Source organism: Acomys minous, assembly GCF_964271855.1.
Source record: "Acomys minous genome assembly, chromosome: 6".
Classification (NCBI taxonomy): Eukaryota; Metazoa; Chordata; class Mammalia; order Rodentia; family Muridae; genus Acomys; species Acomys minous.
In genome coordinates, this window is record NC_140487.1 from 82,312,622 (window position 1) to 82,335,792 (window position 23,171).

General features: G+C 44.0%; 1 protein-coding gene across 11 annotated transcripts in view; it reads left to right on the top strand.

The window, feature by feature from the left end:
- The window catches only part of SGIP1 (SH3GL interacting endocytic adaptor 1), a 186,488-nt gene that overhangs the window by 79,299 nt on the left and 84,018 nt on the right, over window positions 1-23,171 (top strand). For 7 of the 11 annotated variants that reach the window (XM_084786184.1, XM_084786185.1, XM_084786186.1 and 4 more), the window contains exons 2-5: window positions 5,505-5,568; window positions 16,296-16,320; window positions 19,174-19,245; window positions 22,921-22,977. In XM_084786184.1, coding sequence (XP_084642310.1) covers window positions 5,505-5,568; window positions 16,296-16,320; window positions 19,174-19,245; window positions 22,921-22,977 — 218 coding nt within the window. Of the gene's footprint in view, window positions 1-5,504; window positions 5,569-16,295; window positions 16,321-17,354; window positions 17,439-19,173; window positions 19,246-22,920; window positions 22,978-23,171 lie in introns of all 11 variants that reach the window. The other 4 variants (XM_084786190.1, XM_084786182.1, XM_084786183.1 and 1 more) reach the window with 2 other exon arrangements.

Below are 23,171 nucleotides of genomic sequence, written 5' to 3' on the forward strand. Positions count from 1 at the left end.
AGCCCATACAAAGTATTCCTAAGCTTTTGCATGTGTAGAGTGCTACGAAATGCCATTGTGCGCATCCTCATGGACATCACGTGCAGAGCAGAAGCTGCGGTTGTCCTGAAAGAGTATTTATCATTTCTGTGGGTGCTGTGTGCTTCCTTTCCTGTTTCTCACTCTGACACAATTTCACCCTAGTAAAGTGATTCCAAACACAGTTGAGCAAATGCTTTAAAGCGTGCCCTGTCCTTCACTGAGGAAAGTAAGTGACGCTCCCACATGGATTGCCAATACCAATGTATTGACCTTGCAATTGGACCAACGTGAGCGCAAGCTTCTTAGACCAGATCAAGAGAGCAACTGACAGAATAAAGTGCATTTGTTTCTGGAAGCGGTGTACATACCTGACAGAGGAAAGTGCGTGCTCTCGGTAAATTCTCACGGAAACACCTTTTTTCGCGGTGGACATTATGGGGAGCACACACTTATAACTGTTTCCAGATATGCTCTTACTTTTGACATCACAACATGACATTGTCATCTACAGAGTTCACAGTGGAGAATAAACACAATTGAATTTTTTTAATCAACAAAAATTATCTCAAGACATTTTAAGTAAATGTATGATTTTATGTTGATTGATTGTCATATGTAGTAATCCAAGGCCATAGGCCTCAAATTTTTCATGCAACGTACCTTTTTTTTTTCCTTTCACGTTTTTTTTCTCTCATTGCAAAATAACCTGGTTGAACTCTTCATTTCTTTTCCTGCTCTAATAAAATGCACATGACATACAGTTTTCCACATACATAACTCACCACACTGCATATATTTTCCCTTAGGATAGCCACCACCATCTTGATTCAGAATTTTCCACCATCAGAAAAAAAAAAGGCTCTCTGTCATTCAACTATCCCCACACCTCCATCCACCCAGGCCCACAGACCTTGCTCTGATTTCTATGTTGATTCATAATAGGTGATGTTCTATGTTAATCTGATTTCAGTTATCACAATGTTTTAAAACTCTAATTCTTCTTCAAGTCTAAGTAATATTCTATTGTATGGATATACCACATTTCATCTGCTCATAGGGAAATGTTTCATCTTCATTTTCCTTACAGAATGACATAAAGTAAATGATGAGACGTGTCTTTAGGGGTTAAAGGCATTTATAAAAATTCTGGGTCTCTGGGCAAGTCTGGGTAGGAGAGATGGTGTTTATTCAGAGCCCAAAAGTTGCTGCAGCACTTCCACCTATAGATTTGGGATTTGTCCACTGCAGCATTGCTCAAGCCAGACCTCAAGCTCATTGCCTGAGGAGAAAATGCCAATAACATTTTCAGAACATTTGTAAGATGGCCTGGCAAAAATGGTTCAGTGCTAAGAATGTGCAGTCATGAGGATCTAAGTTCAAATCCTCGGCACCCATGTAATAAATAAGGTAAGCATGCCTGTAATTGCAGCATTGAGAGGTGAGGACAGGCAGATAGTGGGAGCTCTGTGGCCAGTCAGCCTTCTTGGCTGAAATCATAAGCTTCTGGTTCAGTGAGAGACCCTTTCTCAAGACAATCAAATAGAGGGCCATAGAAGGAGACACCTTCCTCCTCTGACTTCTGCATGTATACTCATGGCATATGAACTCTTACACTCATATGTGTAACACACACACACACACACACACACACACACACACACACACTTAAAGAGCATTTGTAAGACATCTTAAAGAGACAGCATATGCAGCTAGTACCCATCCTAGAGAGAGGCCCTCGATGACACTTTCTGCTTGGCCCAGAGTTTTGCACTAGTACCATCAATCCTGTATCCATTGCTCTGTTTAATTATTCAACATCAGCACACTCAGAATTGTCTAAATTGAGATAAGCTTTCTAACCTCTTTTTTTTTTTAAGTCTATTTTTAATGTCCCTTTAAAACTTGACTGCCTTGTCTCGGGACACCAGAGGAAACTAACAGGACTTAAGACAGACAGAGGGGTGCAGGCCAGCTCACTCCAGATGCCCATAAGGTGACCTTGATTCCACAGCTCAGGAAAGAACCCTTCTCACCCTAGATCTTCACAGCTGGGAAATCCTCCTGCTGTGGACCTCAGCATTTGGAGAGGGGCATTGCTTTAGAATAAAACAAAGTTTGACTTCTGCTTTCCTATTCCTAATAAATAGTAGTTGACCAAAATGCATGCCTACACCCTAAACAGTCCTAAATAAAAATGGACTTTAAAACTATCACGGTGTTGTGAAGTCAGAATTGGAAAATCATCAGTTTTTTAAAAATTTCGTCACATTTACTCCTTCGTTTTTTATGGATATGAGTGCATGCGTGCCAGGGTACATGTGTGGAGGTCAGGGGGCAGCTTGTGGGAGCTGGCTCTTTCCTTCCACCACTTGGGCCCCAGGGAGTCAACCCCTGGTCAAGCTTCTTTATGCTCTGAGCCATCTTGCCAGCCCGCCATTTCTTGAACTTATTACGTCATGACACAAAAATGTCTTTACCACGATATTCTGATAAAATCCTTGAGAAATGTTTCTCCTTCCTGTGACTGTGGGGTGGGAGAGTGTTGCATCACCACTGCTCCTTAGCCACCTTAGCACGGGCTGAGGGACAGAACTCAGTGCCAGGCAAATGCCTCTGTCCCTGAGCCACCTCACGGACTCACTTCTCCTAGGAGACTTTTCAAAAATAGGTTTTGGTAAGTTCTCGAAAGGTATGACTGTCTGTACCTCATGTTTAGCAGGGATGGCAGGGTTATCTCTACTTGGACCTTTAAAAGATCCATTAAAATACAAATAACTCACACGTTAGGGTTTTGTTGCTTTAACCTGAGTTGTCTTTGCTCACTCATCTTCTTACGTCTTTGTGCTTGTCACGGAGGAGAGCCTTTTTAATGCTTAATTAATAATTTGACTTTTTCCGATATGTCCCATATTGGTGTGTTCCTCCTTTTTATATGCCATGTGTACATATATTCTATGTGCTGGAAACGTGATTCTCAGTGTCAATAAAGCTCCAAGGTGGCATAGGACCTTAAGAGAGTGTGTGATTCCTTTACCTGTTAGTGTTGTTCGACTTGATGTAAACTGAAGACTGAAACCCAAAGAGAAGAGAAGCGACAGCAAGCCCTATATCCAAAAGTGATGCTGGGACACACTCTGTGTCCCTCGACTCTGGGTCCGGTGCACTCTTTCCTGGAAAATAAATAAGTCGGGACGTTCATGACCTAGTTCACATTGGCTGCTGTCCAACTGTGTGGGTCCAAAGCAAGATAGTTTGGTGGATAATACAGGATTACCTGGAACCTGGGAGCTGTGGTACTTCTTGGTGTGTTTTGGAGGACATGCTGTCTCTTATAGGTAGTTAGCAGTATGAAGAACTTATGAGTAATGGTTTGTTATGGTGTCTGAAAGTCATCAGTAGTGATTCATGAGTGTGTACAGTAATCATCATGAGCCTAAAGCTAAATTGGAAGCAGCAAGAAGTTGAAGCCTGGGGTAAGTGGTGAGAAGAAAAATGATGCTTATGTAACCATGGTATTTGTCCTTATGGGGGAATAAGACAGAAAAGAGAAGGGAGAGAGAGATTTTAACAAAGAGAATCACAAATGGAATGGGGTGGGGGCAAGCATTCCTAAATATTGTGAGTGGTTTGAAATGTCAGTCAGCTCCCCTATAAACTCAGTATGTGAAGAGGAATGGAGAATCGTTTAGTGTGGGGAAATGGTTTTTTAAAAAAGAGCACTGACATTTTAAAGATTTAAGCATCTTAAATAGAATGACTATTAAATGAAAAGTCGGGCTGCACAGAGACATTTTGGAAACTATATTTGAGTAGTATCCTTAGAGACAGCTAATGAGTGACTCAGTCTTGGTGACTCACAGGCCTCTTATGAGAAGTAGCGAGTGCTTGGTTCTGCCTATTCTTCTGGTTGTGCCTCCTACAACACAACAAATCCTGCAGCAATAGTGGCCATATATTTTTGAAGGTGGGGGGGAGAGGAAGGGAGGGAGGGAGAGAGAGAGAGAGAAGAGAGAGAGAGAGAGAGAGAGAGAGAGAGAGAGAGAGAGAGCGAGAGAGAGAGAGAGAGCAATCCCCATCTTGGCCTCCCAACTGCTAGAATTATAAGGCTAAGCCACCATGCCCAGTACATCAGGTTTGATTCACTTCCTACCTCCCAGTACAGCTTTCCTGAGGGTTCTGGTTGCAGTAGCATTTGCTATTGTAAACTAGCACTTGCTAACATGAGCTGTACGTGCACCTGGAGCATGTAGGAGCCGGGACGTCTCATCAGGTCCTAGATGGAGTAAGAGTAGAAGGCCCAAACTGGACTCGGTTCATAAGAATGGAAGAAAGGGGCTGCCTTACACCACTTCTGACTGGATGGTGCTTTCTTCGAACATAACTTTATTCGGCAAATATTGTCTGACACCGTTACAAGATGGGCATTCAGATGCAGGGGGCGGGGCAGGATGGGGGAGCATACATGCAAGCCAGGTGGCTCTGGCTTCCAGGCTAGAAAGGCTCACAGCCATCAAAGAATCTGAAATAGCTGATGACTAGCACCACTGATGTATTAGTACATCAGTAAGGTTAGAGCATCAGTAAGATCGATATGGGTCCTATCAACACACGGCGTTGAGACCCGACCCTCAAGGATGAATGCAGTTCTGAGTATTGAGAAAATAAGCAGTGACTTTCAGCCAGAGATGAAGATGCCACAGAAGAGATACAGGAATACCAGTGTTGGGTGTGTTCAGAGAATCGTTCATATGCCAGCCTAGCCATGATGCTAAAGATGAGAGGGGAACGCAGAGTGAGAGACAAGGCGAGGGATGTGCACGGCTCTTCTAGTATGGCTTGTAGGCTCTGCATTTTAAGATTATCCAGTCTCAACTACAGTATCCACCCTGGAAATGGCTATTCTGAATCTGTGATTCAGCTTCTTGGCAAAGTCTTGATCTTACTGATGAATAACAGTAATCTAAGAAAAGCCTGTGATCTTTCCCAGTCCCAGCATCCTTCTTATGTCACTTAGGAGTCTAAGAACCTCCCCTGCCGAGGCCCTCATAAACGCCTGTTGAAACCTCAGTAATGAATCATATTTACATATTCACATTCGCATGCACATGCTGACACTTCTTTCTGGCTATGCAAATTTAGCAGCTATGTAGCAACTTTCTTTTGTCTTTTTAGTGCTGGTGACTGAGCCCTTAGGGTGCTCAACCACTGAGCCATAGCTCTAATATCCCTAGTTTTGTTGGTTTTTGTTTTTGTTTTACCTTTTTTTTTTCTTTTTAAACCTTTGAGACAGGATCTCACAAAGTTAACCAGCCTGATCTTACTACACTCACTCTGTAGCAAAGAAAGGGCACTGAATCCAAAACCTGCTGCCTCTGTCTGTGGAGTTGTGTGCACTGTCAAGCTCCCCAGGTCTGGCTGTACCTTCCAGGATGCGTTCATCTGTACTGATAACTGTTTCCTGACCCTTTGCTCTTTTTCCACAGGACTGAAAAAACGTACACGGAAGGCCTTTGGAATACGGAAGAAAGAAAAAGACACTGACTCTACGTATGTACCACAGAGTTTGCCTTTCTGGGCACACCTCTGTCTATGACCCTGGTGTAGTTGATGCTTAAAAAGTGCCACAAATAGCGTATGTTTGTTTGTTTGTTTGTTTGTTTGTTTTTCTGGGTCATTTCTGAGTCAACTGTTACTGTTCATTATAAATACTTTTTAGATTTATGCTTTTAAAAGGTAGAGATTTCTCATCACATGTTCAGTATTTTTATTATGTACTTTTCTACTGCCTCATATCTAGTGTTTCTTCCCCGCAGAGAGGCATACAGTATGGTTATTACATTTGCAGAGGTTAAAAACACCAAATTGCCGGGCAATGGTGGCACATGCCTTTAATCCTAGCATTCGGGAGGCAGAGGCAGGCAGATTGCTGTGAGTCTGAGGCCAACCTGGTCTACAAAGCGAGTCCAGGATAGTCAAGGCTACATAGAGAAACCTTGTCTCCAAAAACAAAACAAAACAAACTAACAAAAAACACCAAGTTAGCCTTCTAGAGATATCTGTATGGTCTGACCAAGAGAATGACAAAATACTCTGTGTAAGCAGGTTTGCCCTAGCCCAACCCCTAGATGACACCCCAGAGCTCTTCCTTGAGATCCCAAGATTGGGCAGGCAGAACTGTAAACCGATAGAACGGCCAGTAACCTCAATGTATTTCACTGCCAGTAAGAAGCCCATGCCAAAAGCAACTATGGGGTTGCTTTGATGTAGCTAAGTGATCATACTCAAGAAAATGGATTCCCTAGGTGCCCCAGAAGACCCTGAAGACTGTTATTAGTATAACATGTTCATGCACTTTATTCTTATTTAACCATACTGAGGGTTCATTAAGAATCTGGCCCTGACACAAGATCTTATTTGCATTTTTTGAGCTGAACAAAGTCTACTGGACAGGGCCAATGGGTCTCCATCCTAGCTCAGTGTAAGGAGAGCACTAGCCAACAGCTGCAGCGAGCTATGAAGAGGTCGAAGTGCAGCTGTGGGTCGGCATCAAGTAGGACCCTCCTTCACCCAGCATCCCCAAAAGGGGACCACAAAGAATATTACACCCATGTGTGAAGAAGTGAACATAATTCATTATTTTTATTTCCCAGCTTTCCATTTTCATTTTAGCTAAATATAAATATTTTTAAAGTTTTCTTAAATTTAATTAATTTATTCAGATTAAATCTCAATTGTTTTCCCCTCACTTGCGTCCTCCCATTCCTTCCTCCCTCCCACTTTCACCCTATTCCCCTCCCCTAGGTCTGTGACCAAAGGGGATCTCCTCCCCCACCATAGGTCACAGGCCATCAAGTCTCATCTTAGTAGCCTGCTTATCCCTTCTCTGAGTGCCACCAGGCCTCCCCACCAAGGGGAAGTTTAACTAAATATAAATCTTATCATAAGATGCTCAGCATTTTCTTGTGTCCTTCCATTCAAGAATATATCATTCAATCAACAAGGTATTGAACACATTTTAAAGTCTTTCCTATAACTAAATAAGGCAATATTTAGGGATCCAGTGAGCTCCCTCACATGTAGCAAGTGTCGGCTGTCCCTCTTCTTCTGTCCGGTAATAAACTGATAGCAATGAGTTCCTCATGAGCACTTCAAATGGAATTTCAGAGACAGTTGAAGGTAAGAAAGTCCACATTTGGCTTTGGCTTGATGCTTCATCACAGGAGCACCTTGAGTCTAGCCTTCTAAAAGATAAGGGACTGTCTTTCACATGAATGGAATAATAAAAGCGAGAGCAGAAAGAGATGGGAAATCTAGCAGGCATTCAGGATGGAGCAAATGGACAGAGCATATACCTGTGAGCTAATGGTAAAAGTAGTGATGAGAGGCAAGGGTGGATGAGGTGAGATGTGAAGGGCCTTAAATCGTAGGGGCTTCATCCTTGGCAGTGGGTGACCTTGAGCTCCTTGAACCTTGGAAGTTATGCAATCCTCTACTTGGTCTCAGTTTCCTCACCAGGGACAATGATCTTTCTACTAGATGAAATCCACAATCCCTAGAAGGCCAGACACTGAAGGGGTGGGGCTCTCACCGCTGCCAGCACCTGCACTGTGCCAGTGTTATGTAGAGCCACACCTGCCAGCACCTGCACTGTGCCAGTGTTATGTAGAGCCACACCTGCCAGCACCTGCACTGTGCCATGTGTTATGTAGAGCCACACCTGCCAGCACCTGTACTGTACCATGTGTTATGTGGAGCCACACCTGCCAGCACCTGCAATGTGCCATGTGTTATGTAGAGGCACGCCTGCCAATACCTGTACTGTACCATCTGTTATGTAGAGCCACACCTGCCAGCACCTGCACTGTGCCATGTGTTATGTAGAGCCACACCTGCCAGCACCTGCAATGTGCCATGTGTTATGTAGAGGCACGCCTGCCAATACCTGTACTGTACCATCTGTTATGTAGAGCCACACCTGCCAGCACCTGCAATGTGCCATGTGTTATGTAGAGGCACACATGCCAATACCTGTACTGTACCATGTGTTATGTGGAGCCACACCTGCCAGCACCTGTACTGTGCCATGTGTTATGTAGAGCCACACCTGCCAGCACCTGTACTGTACCATGTGTTATGTGGAGCCACACCTGCCAGCACCTGCAATGTGCCATGTGTTATGTAGAGGCACGCCTGCCAATACCTGTACTGTACCATCTGTTATGTAGAGCCACACCTGCCAGCACCTGCACTGTGCCATGTGTTATGTAGAGCCACACCTGCCAGCACCTGCAATGTGCCATGTGTTATGTAGAGGCACGCCTGCCAATACCTGTACTGTACCATCTGTTATGTAGAGCCACACCTGCCAGCACCTGCAATGTGCCATGTGTTATGTAGAGGCACACATGCCAATACCTGTACTGTACCATGTGTTATGTGGAGCCACACCTGCCAGCACCTGCAATGTACCATGTGTTATGTAGAGCCACACCTGCCTGCACCTGCACCGTGCCAGTGTTATGTAGAGCCACACCTGCCAGCACTTGCAATGTGCCAGTGTTACGTAGAGCCACACCTGCCAGCACCTGCAATGTACCATGTGTTATGTAGAGCCACACCTGCCTGCACCTGCACTGTGCCAGTGTTATGTAGAGCCACACCTGCCAGCACTTGCAATGTACCAGTGTTACGTAGAGCCACACCTGCCAGTACCTGTACTGTGCCAGTGTTATGTAGAGCCACGCTTGCCAGCACCTGCACTGTACCAGTGTTATGTAGAGCCACACCTGCCAGCACCTTCACTGTGCCATGTGTTATGTGGAGCCACACCTGCCAGCACCTGCAATGTGCCATGTGTTATGTAGAGGCACGCCTGCCAGCACCTGCAATGTGCCATGTGTTATGTAAAGCCACACCTGCCAGCACCTGTACTGTGCCATGTGTTATGTGGAGCCACACCTGCCAGCACCTGCACTGTGTCAGTGTTATGTGGAGCCACACCTGCCAGTACCTGTACTGTACCATGTGTTATGTGGAGCCACACCTGCCAGCACCTGTACTGTACCATGTGTTATGTGGAGCCACACCTGCCAGCACCTGTACTGTACCATGTGTTATGTAGAGCCACACCTGCCAGTACCTGCACTGTACCAGTGTTATGTAGAGCCACACCTGCCAGTACCTGTGCTGTACCATGTGTTATGTGGAGCCACACCTGCCAGCACCTGCATTGTGCCAGTGTTACGTGGAGCCACACCTGCCAGCACCTGCACTGTGCCATGTGTTATGTGGAGCCACACCTGCCAACGCCTGCAATGTGCCATGTGTTATGTGGGGCACTGTCAGAAGCATCTCAGAACACCACAGCAAAAGCCAATGGTGTTGCTGTGAAGCCCCCACTGTAACTATGCCAGGGATTTGGGGTGTCTGCAAAAGGTTTTTAAAAATGCTAAATAAGCCCCAGGGCAAGCTAGGCTAATTTGCATATAGCCAAAGCACTTCTTTTCTATTGCCAAGTCTATGGAAATGAGTTATTCCTCATGGCTTTACCTCAGATGCCCAGTGTCTTTCTGCGGGCTTCTAATGAGCCATTACTTCAAAGAATCCCAAGCACATTTTCTTAAGTCCTCATGAGTGCTGAGTTCCTTACAGGAGAGCAGATTAATAAACTGGTTCCCCCAACAGTGATAACTAAAGGTCTCATTGTCTTGGGAAAGCTTTTGTTTTTCATGTTCTTTAACTGGATCAGGTATCATTCTTGGAAAAGGAATCATCAACACAAAGGGTTTAGTAGAACCCTCTGGCAGCGTGCTGTCCCTTCCACTTTAGCTACGCTTATGTTAGCCTGCAATCATTGAGACCTTGTTGATGCGAACCTTTTTCAGAATTATTGCTACTGGCCTGGGGTTGCTAAGCAACCTGCTAGGGTAGCAGACAGCATCAACTTCAGCTGAGTGACCCTCCTCAGAGAGAGTGGGGTAAGAACCAGAGCTTCCTGATTTAATCATCATTAGAGTGGCTGACAGGGAGAGGAGGGGAAGAGCCTGTGCTAAGTGGCAGAACGTCTGACTGCGCTGGCATCCTTCATTTTCACATAATTCAATAAGGTTAGCAACAGCATCTCACTTCTGGAGATGAGAAAGCAGTGCCAGGTGGGTTAACAACTTGCTGAAGGCCATGAGGAAAACAGGGCTGACAACAGGACCCTGGGAAAGACTATAACCCAGACAGAGGGCTGAAGAGAAAGAGCATTAGTTAAAAAGAAAGCAACATTTAAAACTAGAGGCCACACAACCTTGATGAATGACAAAGTTTAAAATAGAACTCATCCAACATAAAGTCTCTCTCTCTCTCTCTCTCTCTCTCTCTCTCTCTCTCTCTCTCTCTCTCTCTCACACACACACACACACACACACACACACACACACACACACACAAAATAAAACTTATTAAAATGAAATACAAGCCCAAGGCTTGGTTGGTTCTCTTATAGAATGCTATAGAAATTTGGCATTATGCAAAAGTGGCCGATTAAAAGCTGCCTGTGTATGGCCTGGTGAAAGCGAAGAGTCTATCTCCTCCTGAGAGAAAAAGAATAGAAGACCATCAGAAAAACACATAGGGAGTAGTAGGGCAACTGGAGGGTGTGAAGAGAAGAAGAGCAGTGTGTAGAAAGAAGCAAGAGACAGCGAGATCCACATAAGCCTCCAAAGAAAGACTAGCTGGGGCCGCCATCAGCCAGCACCCAGACAGATAGAGCCGTTGCAATTCACCTGGGGCAAGGATCAATGACACTGTCCAAAAGGTTTTGGGCCCTGCTGGGTACAGCCACCTAGGAACAGCCATCTGGAGAGAGAATAGGTGGGGAGCACAGTCACACCCGAAAACTACATACACCGTGGCTGTGGAGAGTCCAGGGTAGTGCTGACTGTGGAAACGCTATCAGAAATGTGAAAAGAGGGGCCTAAAGCTGAAGTCTCCCATAGCCCCGCGGGTGACTGTCTTGCCTGCAGAATGTGTGGAAGGCAGCACCTCCAGCTCTGCCCGGGTGAGCCAGAGCAGTGAGAGCACAGGAACTGTTGCCTGACTGGGGCTTGCACTCGCAGGGAAAAGGCCAGGATCCTCAAGGGAGGAGAAAGCCCAGCAGCAGAGGTAAACACCAGCCTGTGAGTGCCCTCCATGCCTGCTCCTCAATGCTGTGTGCCCTCAACGGTAACCAGGCTCCCCAGCCCACCAGGAGAAGGTGTAATTAGATGGCTAGAGTCTCCCATTAGGAAAGTCCAACAGAAATCTATGCCCAGCACAGAAGACCCTCAGTGACGGGGCCATCTAACTTGTGTGCATCATTAAAAACAGCGGCCCACTCTCCACCTATAGAGACAGCTACACAGAAAAACTGACAAAGGAACAGGGCCAGCCATGTTATCCCACCTAGGAAGAAGTACAAGCTAATAGTATAATATCTCCTACTTAATCATATTTTTGTTATTTTAATTCACACTTTTGTATCTCTATTATTTAGTTCCTTTTAGTCTACATCTTGCCTGCACAGGCCTTTCATGTCTTTTTCTTTTTCTGAGCTCTTCTTTAATATTTTCTCTGATTATTCCTCACACTTCTAACCTATATGCTGGGTTTTGGGTTTTGGTCTAGTTTGGTTTTGGTTTTGGTTTCTCAGTGCCAGGGCTTTTCTATGTAATATTGGCTGTCCTAGGACTTGCTCTGTAGATCAAACTGGCCTCAAACTCACAGAGATCTGCCTGCTTCTACCTCCCAAGTGCTGGGATTAAAGTCATGTAGCACCACCACCCAGCCCCTTTTACCTCTTAACTATTAATTCCTACAGCTCTAAAACACTATAAACTACATTTTCCCCCCAAAAGTATCCTAGTGCCCCTGTCTCTGAACCTTAATGGGGACACAAGTGTTGTGGGGTTTTTTGTTTTTTGTTTTGTTTTGTTTTTTATTTTGTTTTGTTTTTTACTCTGTATGTATATCAAGATTGCCATAAAGCCTCATTTCTGTACATGCAGTTTGGGTCCCCAGAAAATAGTAATGAAGGAGAATCCAAGAAGAGGCAGTTCAGAAGAGTCCCATAAAGTATAACAAAGAAAAAGTGAAAAGGGACACATTAAATCCCCAACAAATGTACCAAACAAATCAAAGAAACAGAAATCATGTGGGAAATCAGGCCACTCTAATGCCTCTGCAAGCTCAGAGACAAAATTCAAGGTCTGGGCAGCTGGAATGCCAGCAGACTTCTGACTCCTGCCATTAAACATAGAAGCCTCAAGCAGCAGATACGTGAGGAAAGAAAATCAGTTTAGGGCCTAGATGAGAAAGTTAGCCAAGTTCATGACAGTCAGTGGTATGGAGGGAAAAGTCTGAAACACAAAGAAACTCAGATTTTGAAAGAAAAAAAAAAAGAAAACAAAGAAGAACTGTTGGAAATAAAAGAGTCATCAACAAACAAGGAGGAGCAGCAGAGGGATGACCAAGTCTGGAGGGTGAGGTCAGACACACATGAAGAAAAATAAAGGACTAATTATGACCAAACTTCCAAGAACTCTGGCCCATGTTCAAGATACTCCATGAGGTTAAAAAAAAATAAAAGGTTTTTTTTTAAAGCATAGACAATTTCATCAACGAGTTTATAGCAGAAAATTTCACAAGTCTAGAGAAATGGGCATCTGAACACGAGGAATGTAATATCAAAAAGTGTGAACAGAGAAGGAACTTTACAGAATGTATCTTATCAAGACTTCCAAAATACAGAGAGAGTGAAAGTGTGTGTGTGTGTGTGTGTGTGTGTGTGTGTGTGTGTGTGTGTGTGTGTGTAAAAGTTGTAAAGAAAAAAAAAACCTCGTTAACTCAAAAAGGCTAATAGAACATACTAGTACCAAATCTCTCATCATTTAAAAGCCAGGAAAGCATGGGATACATGTCAAGCCCCGAAAGTAAATACCTGCCAATGATCTTGTTTTCTTTGACATTCTGTTAAAGCTGGTGGAAAGCCAAGGACATTTCAAAACAAACACCACTAAGGCAACTCATGACAACCATATCATCACCCAATCAAAAGCTCAAAGAACCACAGTTCTTGTGTCTCACAAAGGGTGACACAAAAACAGTCCCAATCACAGCACCACAGCAAAGAATAAACTGATGATAGAAATAGAGGGGACCCATCATGACCACACAGTGGAGCAGTAAAACCCTCATCCTAATAGAAGAGAAAGAAGAGAACAGTGAAAAATCCAACAAACCAGAAAATAACCAACGTGACAGGAATTTCTAGACACTGCTCACTGATGACTTCAGTGTAAATGGCGTCAACTTAGCTGACCAGGGTGGGAGAGAGATGGCTCAGCAGTCAAGAGCACTGGCTGTTTGTTTGGTTTTTTTTCCAGAGGACATGGGAGATACCCACATGGAGATTCATGACCATCTGTAACTCCGGCTCTAGGGAGGTTTGGCAACCTCATCTGGCTTTTACAGGCACAAGGCATAGACAGGGTCCACAGGCATACACGCAACCAAAGCGCCCATACTCATAAGATAAAAATCAATAAATCTTTCCAAACAAAGCCTGGTCCAACATTCTAGTCCTTGCTAATAGCGTAACACTTTAAATATCCTTACAGTGAACTAAAAACTGTGTTCCCATGTAACAGTGGCTACCCTCTCGCTTCCTGCTGTGTACTAGTAGTGACAGTGCAAAAACTGCTGTCACCAAGACAAGTTACGGAAGACTTTACTTAAACTTATGGTTCCAAAGAGTTAGTGACCATGATGGCAGAGCAAAGGTGACAGGAAGAGGAATCTGTGGGCTTCCACCTTGTACCAAAGGCAGGAAACAGCGAGAGGGTATGATGTAAACCTCAAAGCCCCGCCCTCAGTGATGTAAGTCCTCTAGCAAGACCACGCCTCCTGAACCTACCCCAACAGCTCTGCTAAGAATTCAAAGCCCTGAGACTATGGCGGGACATGTCATTCGAACCTCTTCACCTTCCCTCATTTAGCCAGTCTACTTCCAGCTCTAACAAAAAAAGCAACTCATTTACACTGCTCCACCGCACAGTGTGGCTGCAAATGGGCTGTTTGTGCTCCTAGTGAAGAACCGTCAATGGATAAAAAAAGAAACTAAAATCGACACTTTCAGAGGCTTAGCAGCTGTCAGGAACTAGGATTTGTTCGTTCTTTGTGCTACCAAGTTAGACAATGAGTTCAAAGTGACAGAACTTAGAAATGGCGGCATCTGAACCTCCAGATTCATCTTACTTTGAACACACACCACCACAGAACCACTACCCTGGGATTCGGCAACAGAGGGCGCTACTTAGCACAATTGCGGCCTTCATCTCCTGTTCTATCACTAAAACATACGTAGATCAAGAAATTAAACACCACCAAAGCAAATAACCCAATTGAGCAATGGGGCTCAGAACTAAACAGAGAATTCTCAACAGAGGAATATTGAATGGCTGAGAAACACTTAAAGAAATGCTCAATGTTTTTAGTCATCAGAGAAATGCAAATCAAAATGATTCTGAGATTCCATTTTACACCCATCAGAATGGCTAAGATCAAAAACTCAAGTGACTCCACATGTTGGCGAGAATGTGGAGAAAGAGAAACACTCCTTCATTGCTGGTGGGAATGCAAACTAGTACAACCACTTTGGAAATCTATCTGGCGCTATCTCAGAAATCTGGCAATAAAGCTTCCTCAAGACACAGCTATTCCACTCCTTAGAATATACCCAGAAGATGCACCAGCACACAACATGCTCAACCATGTTCATAGCAGCCTTATTCATAATAGCCAAATCATGGAAACAGCCTAAGTGTCCCTCTGTAGAAGAATGGATAAAGAAACTGTGGTACATTTACACTATGGAATACTACTCAGCTATTAAAAGTAAGGAATTCTCGAAGTTTGTGGACAAATGGATTGAACTAGAAATTATCATAATGAGTGAGTTAACCCAGAAGCAGAAAGACTCAAATGGTATATACTCACTTATAACTAGACACTAGCCCAAGAGACATGTCCCATGAAAGTCTTCACCTACCATGAAAGTGGGATAGATGTGAGGACACCTTTTGGGACCCTATGTGAGAGAAGTATGGGAGAATGGGGAAATAGAAGGATCCAGAGGGTCCTAGAAACCTACAAGTAGAACATTATGACAGGCAGATCTGGGCCCAGGGGTTCTGCTCAAACTATGGCACCAACCAAGGACAATACATGCAGTAAACATTGAACCCCTACCCAGATCTAGCCAATGGACAGGACATTCTCCACAGATGAATGGAGAGTGGGGACTGACTTTCACATGAACTCTGGTGCCCCATATTTGACCACATCCCCTTGATGGGGAGGCCCGGTGGCACTCAGAGGAAGGATAGCAGGCTATCAAGAAAGGACTTGATACCCTATGAGCATATACAGGAGGAGGAGGTCCCCCTCAGTCATAGTCATAGGGGAGGGGAATAGAGTGAAAGTAGGAGGAGTGGGAGGATAGAAGGGATGGGATAACAATTGAGATGTAATATGAATGACTTAATAAATAAATAAATGTAAAAAAAAAAAAAGAAATACCGAGGAAGATACATATTCTCAAACTGGCTGAAAACTACCATAAAAGCTTTACCTGATTAAAAAAAAATTAAGGATCACTCACAGTGAGAGGCTAAAGGAATACACATCCATGTATACATGTTCTATGACAGGTCTAAGTGAAGCTCGCAAGAATGGGCCAAGGGAACAGGAGAGCTGGTTCCACAACTAAGAGCCAGTACTGTGCTTTCAGAGGAGTCAAATTCGGTTCCCAGCACTGATGTCAGGTGGCTCACAGCTGTCTGTAACTCCAGCTCCAGAGGATCTAACACACTCTCCGGCCTCTATAGGTACCTACACTCACATGTGAACACGTCCACACAGTCTTGCACACATACACATAAATTGAAATAAAATAGCTCTGTAAAAGAGAATGGGCCAGACTCCTATGAACTATGTGGAACAAGGCCCAGCACGGCCAGCTTGTGTCGTTGGATGTCAGTTCACGATGAGAATACCCCTCCCTGCCTAGCACACATGTGCCTACCCCTGCACTCAGGTGTTGCTCAGCTTCATAGCTTTGGTTTCCTTAGTGAGGCTTACTGCAGTGTGCACACACACGGGCTGGAGGTGATGGTTAATAAATGGTCTTCAGTCACTGCAGCAAGAATGATTCATTTTCATAATTGCTATCAATTTCCTTTCTATTTCAGAGGCTCACCAGATCGAGATGGAATGGTAAGTATTTAAACCGCCATTTTTTTTGTGGGCCTGCACCTCAATGTATGCTATGCTTAACTTTCCCAAAGGCCAGTATCTCCTTCTCTTTTTCTTACGTTTTTCTTCTTCTCTTCTTCCTCCTCCTTCTCTTCCTCCTCCTCCTTTTTTCTTTCCCCCTCCTCCCCTTTCCCCTGCAGGACTATTCAAAAGCCCAACTAGTTTAATTCTCAATAGCAAATGTGCATGAGATATAAATGTGGCCCTTGTCAAGTTACATTTTATATATCACACTCACCTAAAACTCATCCCAGAGCACATAGGCAAACTAGCCATGGAGGTGGCAGGTCTAAAGCCGGACGGCTCACACGGGGGCTGCTCCCCTACCCACCCCCCACCCCCAGCGCCAGCTCACTATGTGAGGACCAGTCATAAAGGAGATGCTTCCCAATAAAACTGAAGGAAACTTTCCTCCATGAGGAGCTGCAAATACATTTTCTATATTAAATTCAGAACTAGGGTGTGGCCTAAAAACTACTTATGCCTGAATCTACAGCCAGAAGGAGAAAACTGCATCCACTAGGTTTCCATGTCGCAGAAAGTGACTCCTAGCTGGCTGTCAGATTTCTTGGCTTTTTAAGAGATCTGGGGTACGCCAGCTTGGACCAATCCATGCCAGACTTACAGGAGTCTGCCCTGGCTTCTAAAATGACTTCCTTCCCACCTAATCAGATGCCTATTCAGAGGGTTCAAAGGAACAGCTGTTACTCAGGGGAAACGGACACACATCACGCTCCCTGAGCCAGAGCGAGAACTAAAATTAACACAGTGGTTAAAAATACATATTTTGAAAACCTACTCTTTATAATATTCTACCTAATGGGGTGCTAATTGTGGCCATGGCAGGAGGTTTTCTTCTGCATTTGGATTTAAGAGTTTTCAGCTTTGGGGTGCCTTTGCATTCATGTGACTCTTGCTATGAAATGTTTTTTTTTAAAAAAATAGAATGAAATTGATCAGACTTTGGGTACCTCTATAATCAAGGCTCTATTCAGCAGGGGAAAAAAAAGGCCCAGAAGACGCAGCTTCTCCTCACCTCTTGCTTCTGGCTCAGAGCCCTCTCCTTAACTCTCTCTCAGGTACTCTCTGCTTCTGCGTGGTCCTCTCCCTGGGTCCTTCTGTCCTTCTGTCCACGCCTCTGCCAGGCTCTGTTGCCTCCGCTGCCGACGTCAGATTGCTACTCCTGGCTTCTCTCCTTCTCCCTCTCTCTCAGTCCTGTGTGGTTTTTTTTTCTTTCCCCAACCACCCTGCCCCCCCCCTTCCCGTCTCATTGTCTCTGAGGCCCTGTTGCTACCTCCTCACTAGTCTCCGCTCTTCTGAGGAGCCCCAGTTTAACCATCTGCTGGAATGTGTACCATGGTACCTAATATTGAGGGTGACCATGAACGTGTGCTGCAGGCACAGGCCCAGTGCCATCCACGTCTCCCTGAACCCTCCTTTCACCGCCCCACACCCTATAAAATCACTTACCAGCAGTTGTGCCCTCTGTTTTTGGTTAGAACTGCCATACATTTAAGCTCTAATACAAAAGAGGAATTATTTAATTTCAATTTCTCAAAAAATAAAGCAGGCCTATTCTAGAAAAGGCCACTTAAAATTAAGTGCATTTTCTCTGAAAAATAGAACTTCATGGTGCAACTTGATGGATAGTTGAAAATTGTAAGTCAGCTACAAGTTCTATTGGAAAATGTTCACATTTCTCCCAAATACTTGGCCACCAAATTCTGAGACCCAATGCCATGGGCTAGAGTGAATATTTGTTATTGGTCTGTTGAAATCTCAGCCTGAATTTCTTGTAAGCTCAGAACGATTTTTAAGACCTTTGAATCTCTAGACCGAAACCAGTTTGATGTGGTTGAAACAGCATTCAGCCCGTTGATTGCCTTTTCAAGGCCTGGAATTGGTGTGTGTACTTTCATTCGTGCAATTGTACAAGCTACAGCGGGTGCTTAGCTAGCACTTATGAACAAGTCCGGGACCAAAGCATCTGTGCCAAAGCTTTGGTGTAGCAGAGTCTGCGCCATGTCGGGTTCTCAGACCCTTGGTGGAGCCCATCACCGATGAGGCTGCGCAGAGTGAAGGTGGGCGTGTCTTCTAGCTCACTGGCTGAGTGTATACCCATCCATCAATGGCAGAGCTGTTTGTCACATTGTCTAGGCCTCAGGTAGCTGTGTGTGACAACGCATTCTAACCCAGAGACAAACTCTAATTGGTGCAGAGTAGAAAGTTTGACTTTCCCTAAGCACCTGTGAGTCTCCACATTACACTGGGGCACCAGGGTCAGAGTCCTTGGCGATGAGATCTCTTCTGCTTCTCTCTAAACACGCAAGCAGGAAAGGACGCGCAGGCCTGGAACTGCCCTCTGTGTGCCCTATCGCTCTCTGTTAGCCTTTTGAAAGGCTTCGATCAAGGGAAGAGAGCAGCGGAGGCTTTTCGTTCGTAGATTAGAAGGGCAATCAGAAATTGCCCAGTTCCATCCTGTATTGTCTTGGTATCTGTTCTGTGTTCGTAGACTAAGTGCCATCAGAATGAGAAAGCAAATGGCCCCTGGTGCCCCAGCCCCTCTCCTCCCTTCCCACCTCCTCTCTCGGCTTAGCCAAACTGGCCTGCTGAATAGAGCCTCATTATGGGCCCCAAAGTCCGCTCTTTGCTTACAGAAAGTACCCTGCCACCGTTGGTAGGCGGCACAATCTGGTCTCGAGGTTGTCTCTACTGTGATATGTCTGCTGACTCCGTGTGACTCTTTATATGTGTCTTGAAGAACAAACAGGTCCTTTAACAACTCTTTTTCTACATGAAAACAATCAATTCCAGCAGCCCAGCCCCCACGAGCCACCCTACCATAGCAAAGCAGAGTGTGCGCGTGACGGCGGAAAGAAAGCTTCGGTAAGGATGCGGATTTTAGTTTCAGATTTCCAAGGGGTTGTAGAAACAGTGAGTAAAACTCCTCCACTTAAAAATCCAGAAACACAGTAGGCCTATTTAGCCAACAAGGTAACTCTAAATGATTTCTTGTCCTCCCAGGTCCAGATTTTAAGTCAACCATATATGCTGATGTATGCATATTCTTTTAAAGAACCATCAAGCCTAATAACCTGCATTTGTATTGTCTTTTGTCTTAGACAAAGGACAGAGCTTTAAATTTTTCATGTTTTTAAAAGAAACTGTTATCTGTAAAGATGAATCTGACTATAATCTAAGTATTAGGATGCAGTTTGAGTTAGAGTGCACTTGGTAAAAAAAAAATAAAATCTATAGCAATTAAACCAAGAGTTTGGTAGGACCCTGCCCTGGGGAAACCAGTGATCCTGGCCAAGAAATCTAAGAGTCCAGGATGCTGATTCTGGGCCAGGCTGTGCATTGACTTCAGCTGTGTAGCTGTAGGAAGCTATTAAACTAAGATCCAAGGCCTTGGTCACATTTGCCACATTTGAAATTCTGTCCAGCCACTCCTACCTAAGTGGCTACGTACAGAAGAGCACAGAGGGTGTTTTCGTTGTTACGGGGAGTTCCATTGGACAGTGCTGTCTTGTAAGGTGGTTTACAGAGTGATTTGTCTGTTTAGGAAGAGAGAGGATAACACTTGGGCAGTATGTCACATATTTTTAAGACCATCGTGTAGCAGTAGGCTGCCCTCACCAGAAGGTGGCACTTGTGGTGGAAACATAACTCTGAATGTGCAATTTAAAGCAATCATTAATATAGTTAGTGCTCTATCTCAGTGGTTCTCAGCCTTCCTAATGCTGCAACCCTTTAATACAGTTCCTCATGGTGGGGTGACCTGGACCACAAACTTATTTTTATTGTTACTTCATAACTCAAATGTTGCTACTGTTTTGGATCATAATGTAAATATATGTATGCAGGATATCTGATATGCAACCCCTGTAAAAAGATCATATGATTCCCCGAAAGAGGCTGTGACCCACAGTTTGGGAACCGCTGATGATATTATCTGAAGATAGGTGATAACTAAAATAAAATGCCTATTAAAGCAAGATGAAAATCCCAGGAGTGTCAGGCATGTTTAAAAACAGTCAAATACTCAGGTCATGAACGTTATATTGAGTATATGTGGAATTAGAGAAAAGGGAAAAAGTAAAGAATGAAATACTCAGACTCTGAGATGGAAATCAGTCACTACTCAGGTGTCAAGAGGCCAGTGCTGCCTTCAACCCTAGGTCCATCTGTCCAGCGCTGTTTCTTTGCTTCATCCGTCTCTGCTTGGAAGTCTTCCACTGAAAACTGACACAGCCACTAGCGATGAGCTGTGCTTGTTCAGTATTTAAAAACAAGAATTACTTTCCCTTGTGCTTAACCAAAAGAATCCCAATTAAAACCTGGCTTACCTCTAATTTGGTAATGCTCACTTGTGAAATTAAAAAATATATATATTTGTTAGAGTAGACAAGCATGAGTCAGAACAAATTGTCAATTCCTCTAATAAAGCTGTGTGTGTGTGTGTGTGTGTGTGTGTGTGTGTGTGTGTGTAAAATGCTGACTGTCTGACAAAAAGAATACTGTTACAATCTGTTATTTGAATTTAGCATTGTTTTAATAATCTTTTTTTAAAAGGAAAAAAATCCCTTAGGTTTTTGTTTTCCTTTGTCTCAATCTTTCACTGGTTTCTATAGAAACAAGGAAATGTTTATGAGGCTCAAATCTAGAAATTCAGTAAATTCTATATGGAAGTATTAGATATATGTTGTCAAGAAAAACTAAAAATAAATAAATAAGAAAAACTCTATATTAACACACACAGATGCATATGTGTAAATATACAATTTTAGAGTGTACAATATACAACACGTAGAGTGTCTTGAATTTGAGGAGCTTTTCACCCAGAGAATATTAGCAGAGAAGAAAGCTTTGGGCTCATTAATTTGCCTAATTTCTTTGAGTCTCTAATAGCAATCCTTTGTAGGAAGGAATCATTTAAAAATCAGAAAGGCAGATTGACAGCACTGTTGCAGTGGTGACACTATCCATGGGCTTGTGTCTCTGGCGTCAATTTAGCTTACTTGATTCCTTATTGTTATGTCAAATTCTGTGTTGCAGTTGGTTGTGATACATGCTTTCTAAGAAGGACTTGAAGTATCTCGCAGTAAAACATATACAGAGCGATCAGTAAAGCAGGAACATAGGAGGCAGGCCTGTTTCCAGGAGAGATTATTGACACCTTAAGTTGACCATGTCCTCAACAGTAGCATTATAACACACACAAGCAGAGCTCGTGTGACAGGTTTTTAAAGGCCTTTGACAAATTGGGCAAACTGCCACTGAAGCTCAAACCTCACGAAGGCAGTTCTGTGGGAAGACGGGGATGATGTCTGTGTACAAGTAATCTTTGTAAGGAATGGGGCACGGAGAGCAGTCAGCGCAGGCTCCACATACCTGGGTGCAAGACGCAGTGAACTCTCACACAAGCCATCTGTAGCGAGGGAGGAACACGCTACTCACACCCTGTGTGCTGTGCCCCTTGCTGAGCCACGACCTGGTCTTAGAATGCCCAATCCACGCCAGGAAGCACTAATGGATGGTGGTGATTCTCCTGGGTTTCCTAGAAGTCAACCTGGATAGTGGTACAGCTATGCGGTAATGCAAGAAGCCTTACTCGTGCCTGCAAAGTGAAAGGCCCTGTCCTCAAGCCCCATGCACCACCACACGTGTTGTCCTCAAGTCTGCTGCTGCTCGGTGACTTAGCATCGCTTTGTGTGCTGAATGCAACAATGTCATTGAACGCACCCTCCATTAGTGACCTTACTTGTTCTTCTGTCAAAAAAAAAATTAGAGAAGCTTATTGCTTTCCTCTTGGAGGGTGCTACATCCTTGGTCAAGTACTTATGTTCATGTTACAATTCTACTGTGATCCAAAATAAAACTTAGACAAGCAAGAGATGGAACAAGGCTGGTTTCTTGTAACAGTATGTGCTCGTGGTGGCACAGTACGTATGAAGGGAGAAACCGTTGATCTTCACCTTCCATTTCAGTAATTTGAGAAGAAGAGCGTTTTGGAAAGAATAGCAGTGTGGGTTTTAGTGACTAGGCTCTGAATGAGCTAATCTAAAGCTGATTGCACTTACATCTTAATCAAGTGAGCCGTGGTAGAAATGATGAAGCAGTTAATGTTGCAGCAAAGAGCTCTGGGTATATTGGGACTATTTGTATGTCAGCAGCACAAAAGCCAAAGGTTTCCACTATAAATCCGTGGGTATGAGTTCAGTCCTCGAGATACAGAGAAGTAAATCGTAATGTAAATCCTACAAGTTCATCAGTAATTGAATAAACTTTTAACAGCTAGCTGAGAATACCCCTCTACCTAATCTGCAGTCTTGGCAAATATGTCCGTGGGCCTCTCAATCGATGCCACTGCAGCCACACTTACTGCCCAGTTACACCACTGGGCTTTTCACCACAGGATGCCCTAATCTGTCTCTCCAGTGATGACCTTTGACAGCTCATGCTAAGTACAGATAAGAGTTAGGTGTCTTTTGTTCCACTGTAGGGTTTTTTTTCTATTTAAATGTTTCTCTCCTAAATTTATTTTCAAATTTATTACAGAAGAAAAGCAATGGGGCACCAAATGGATTTTATGCAGAAATCGATTGGGAAAGATATGTAAGTATAAGAACGTTTTTCTTCGTGTATAACTTTAGAATGACTTGAGCCACTTAGATACATTATAGGGCATAGAAGTAAGTGGAAAACTGTACATTTCCTTAAGAAATGTTTGCAATGTTTAGGATGTACTGAAGTTCATAGCACTAGCATCTTTCAAGCCTAACTTCGAGACCTGGCCCCTCCACGAGCCA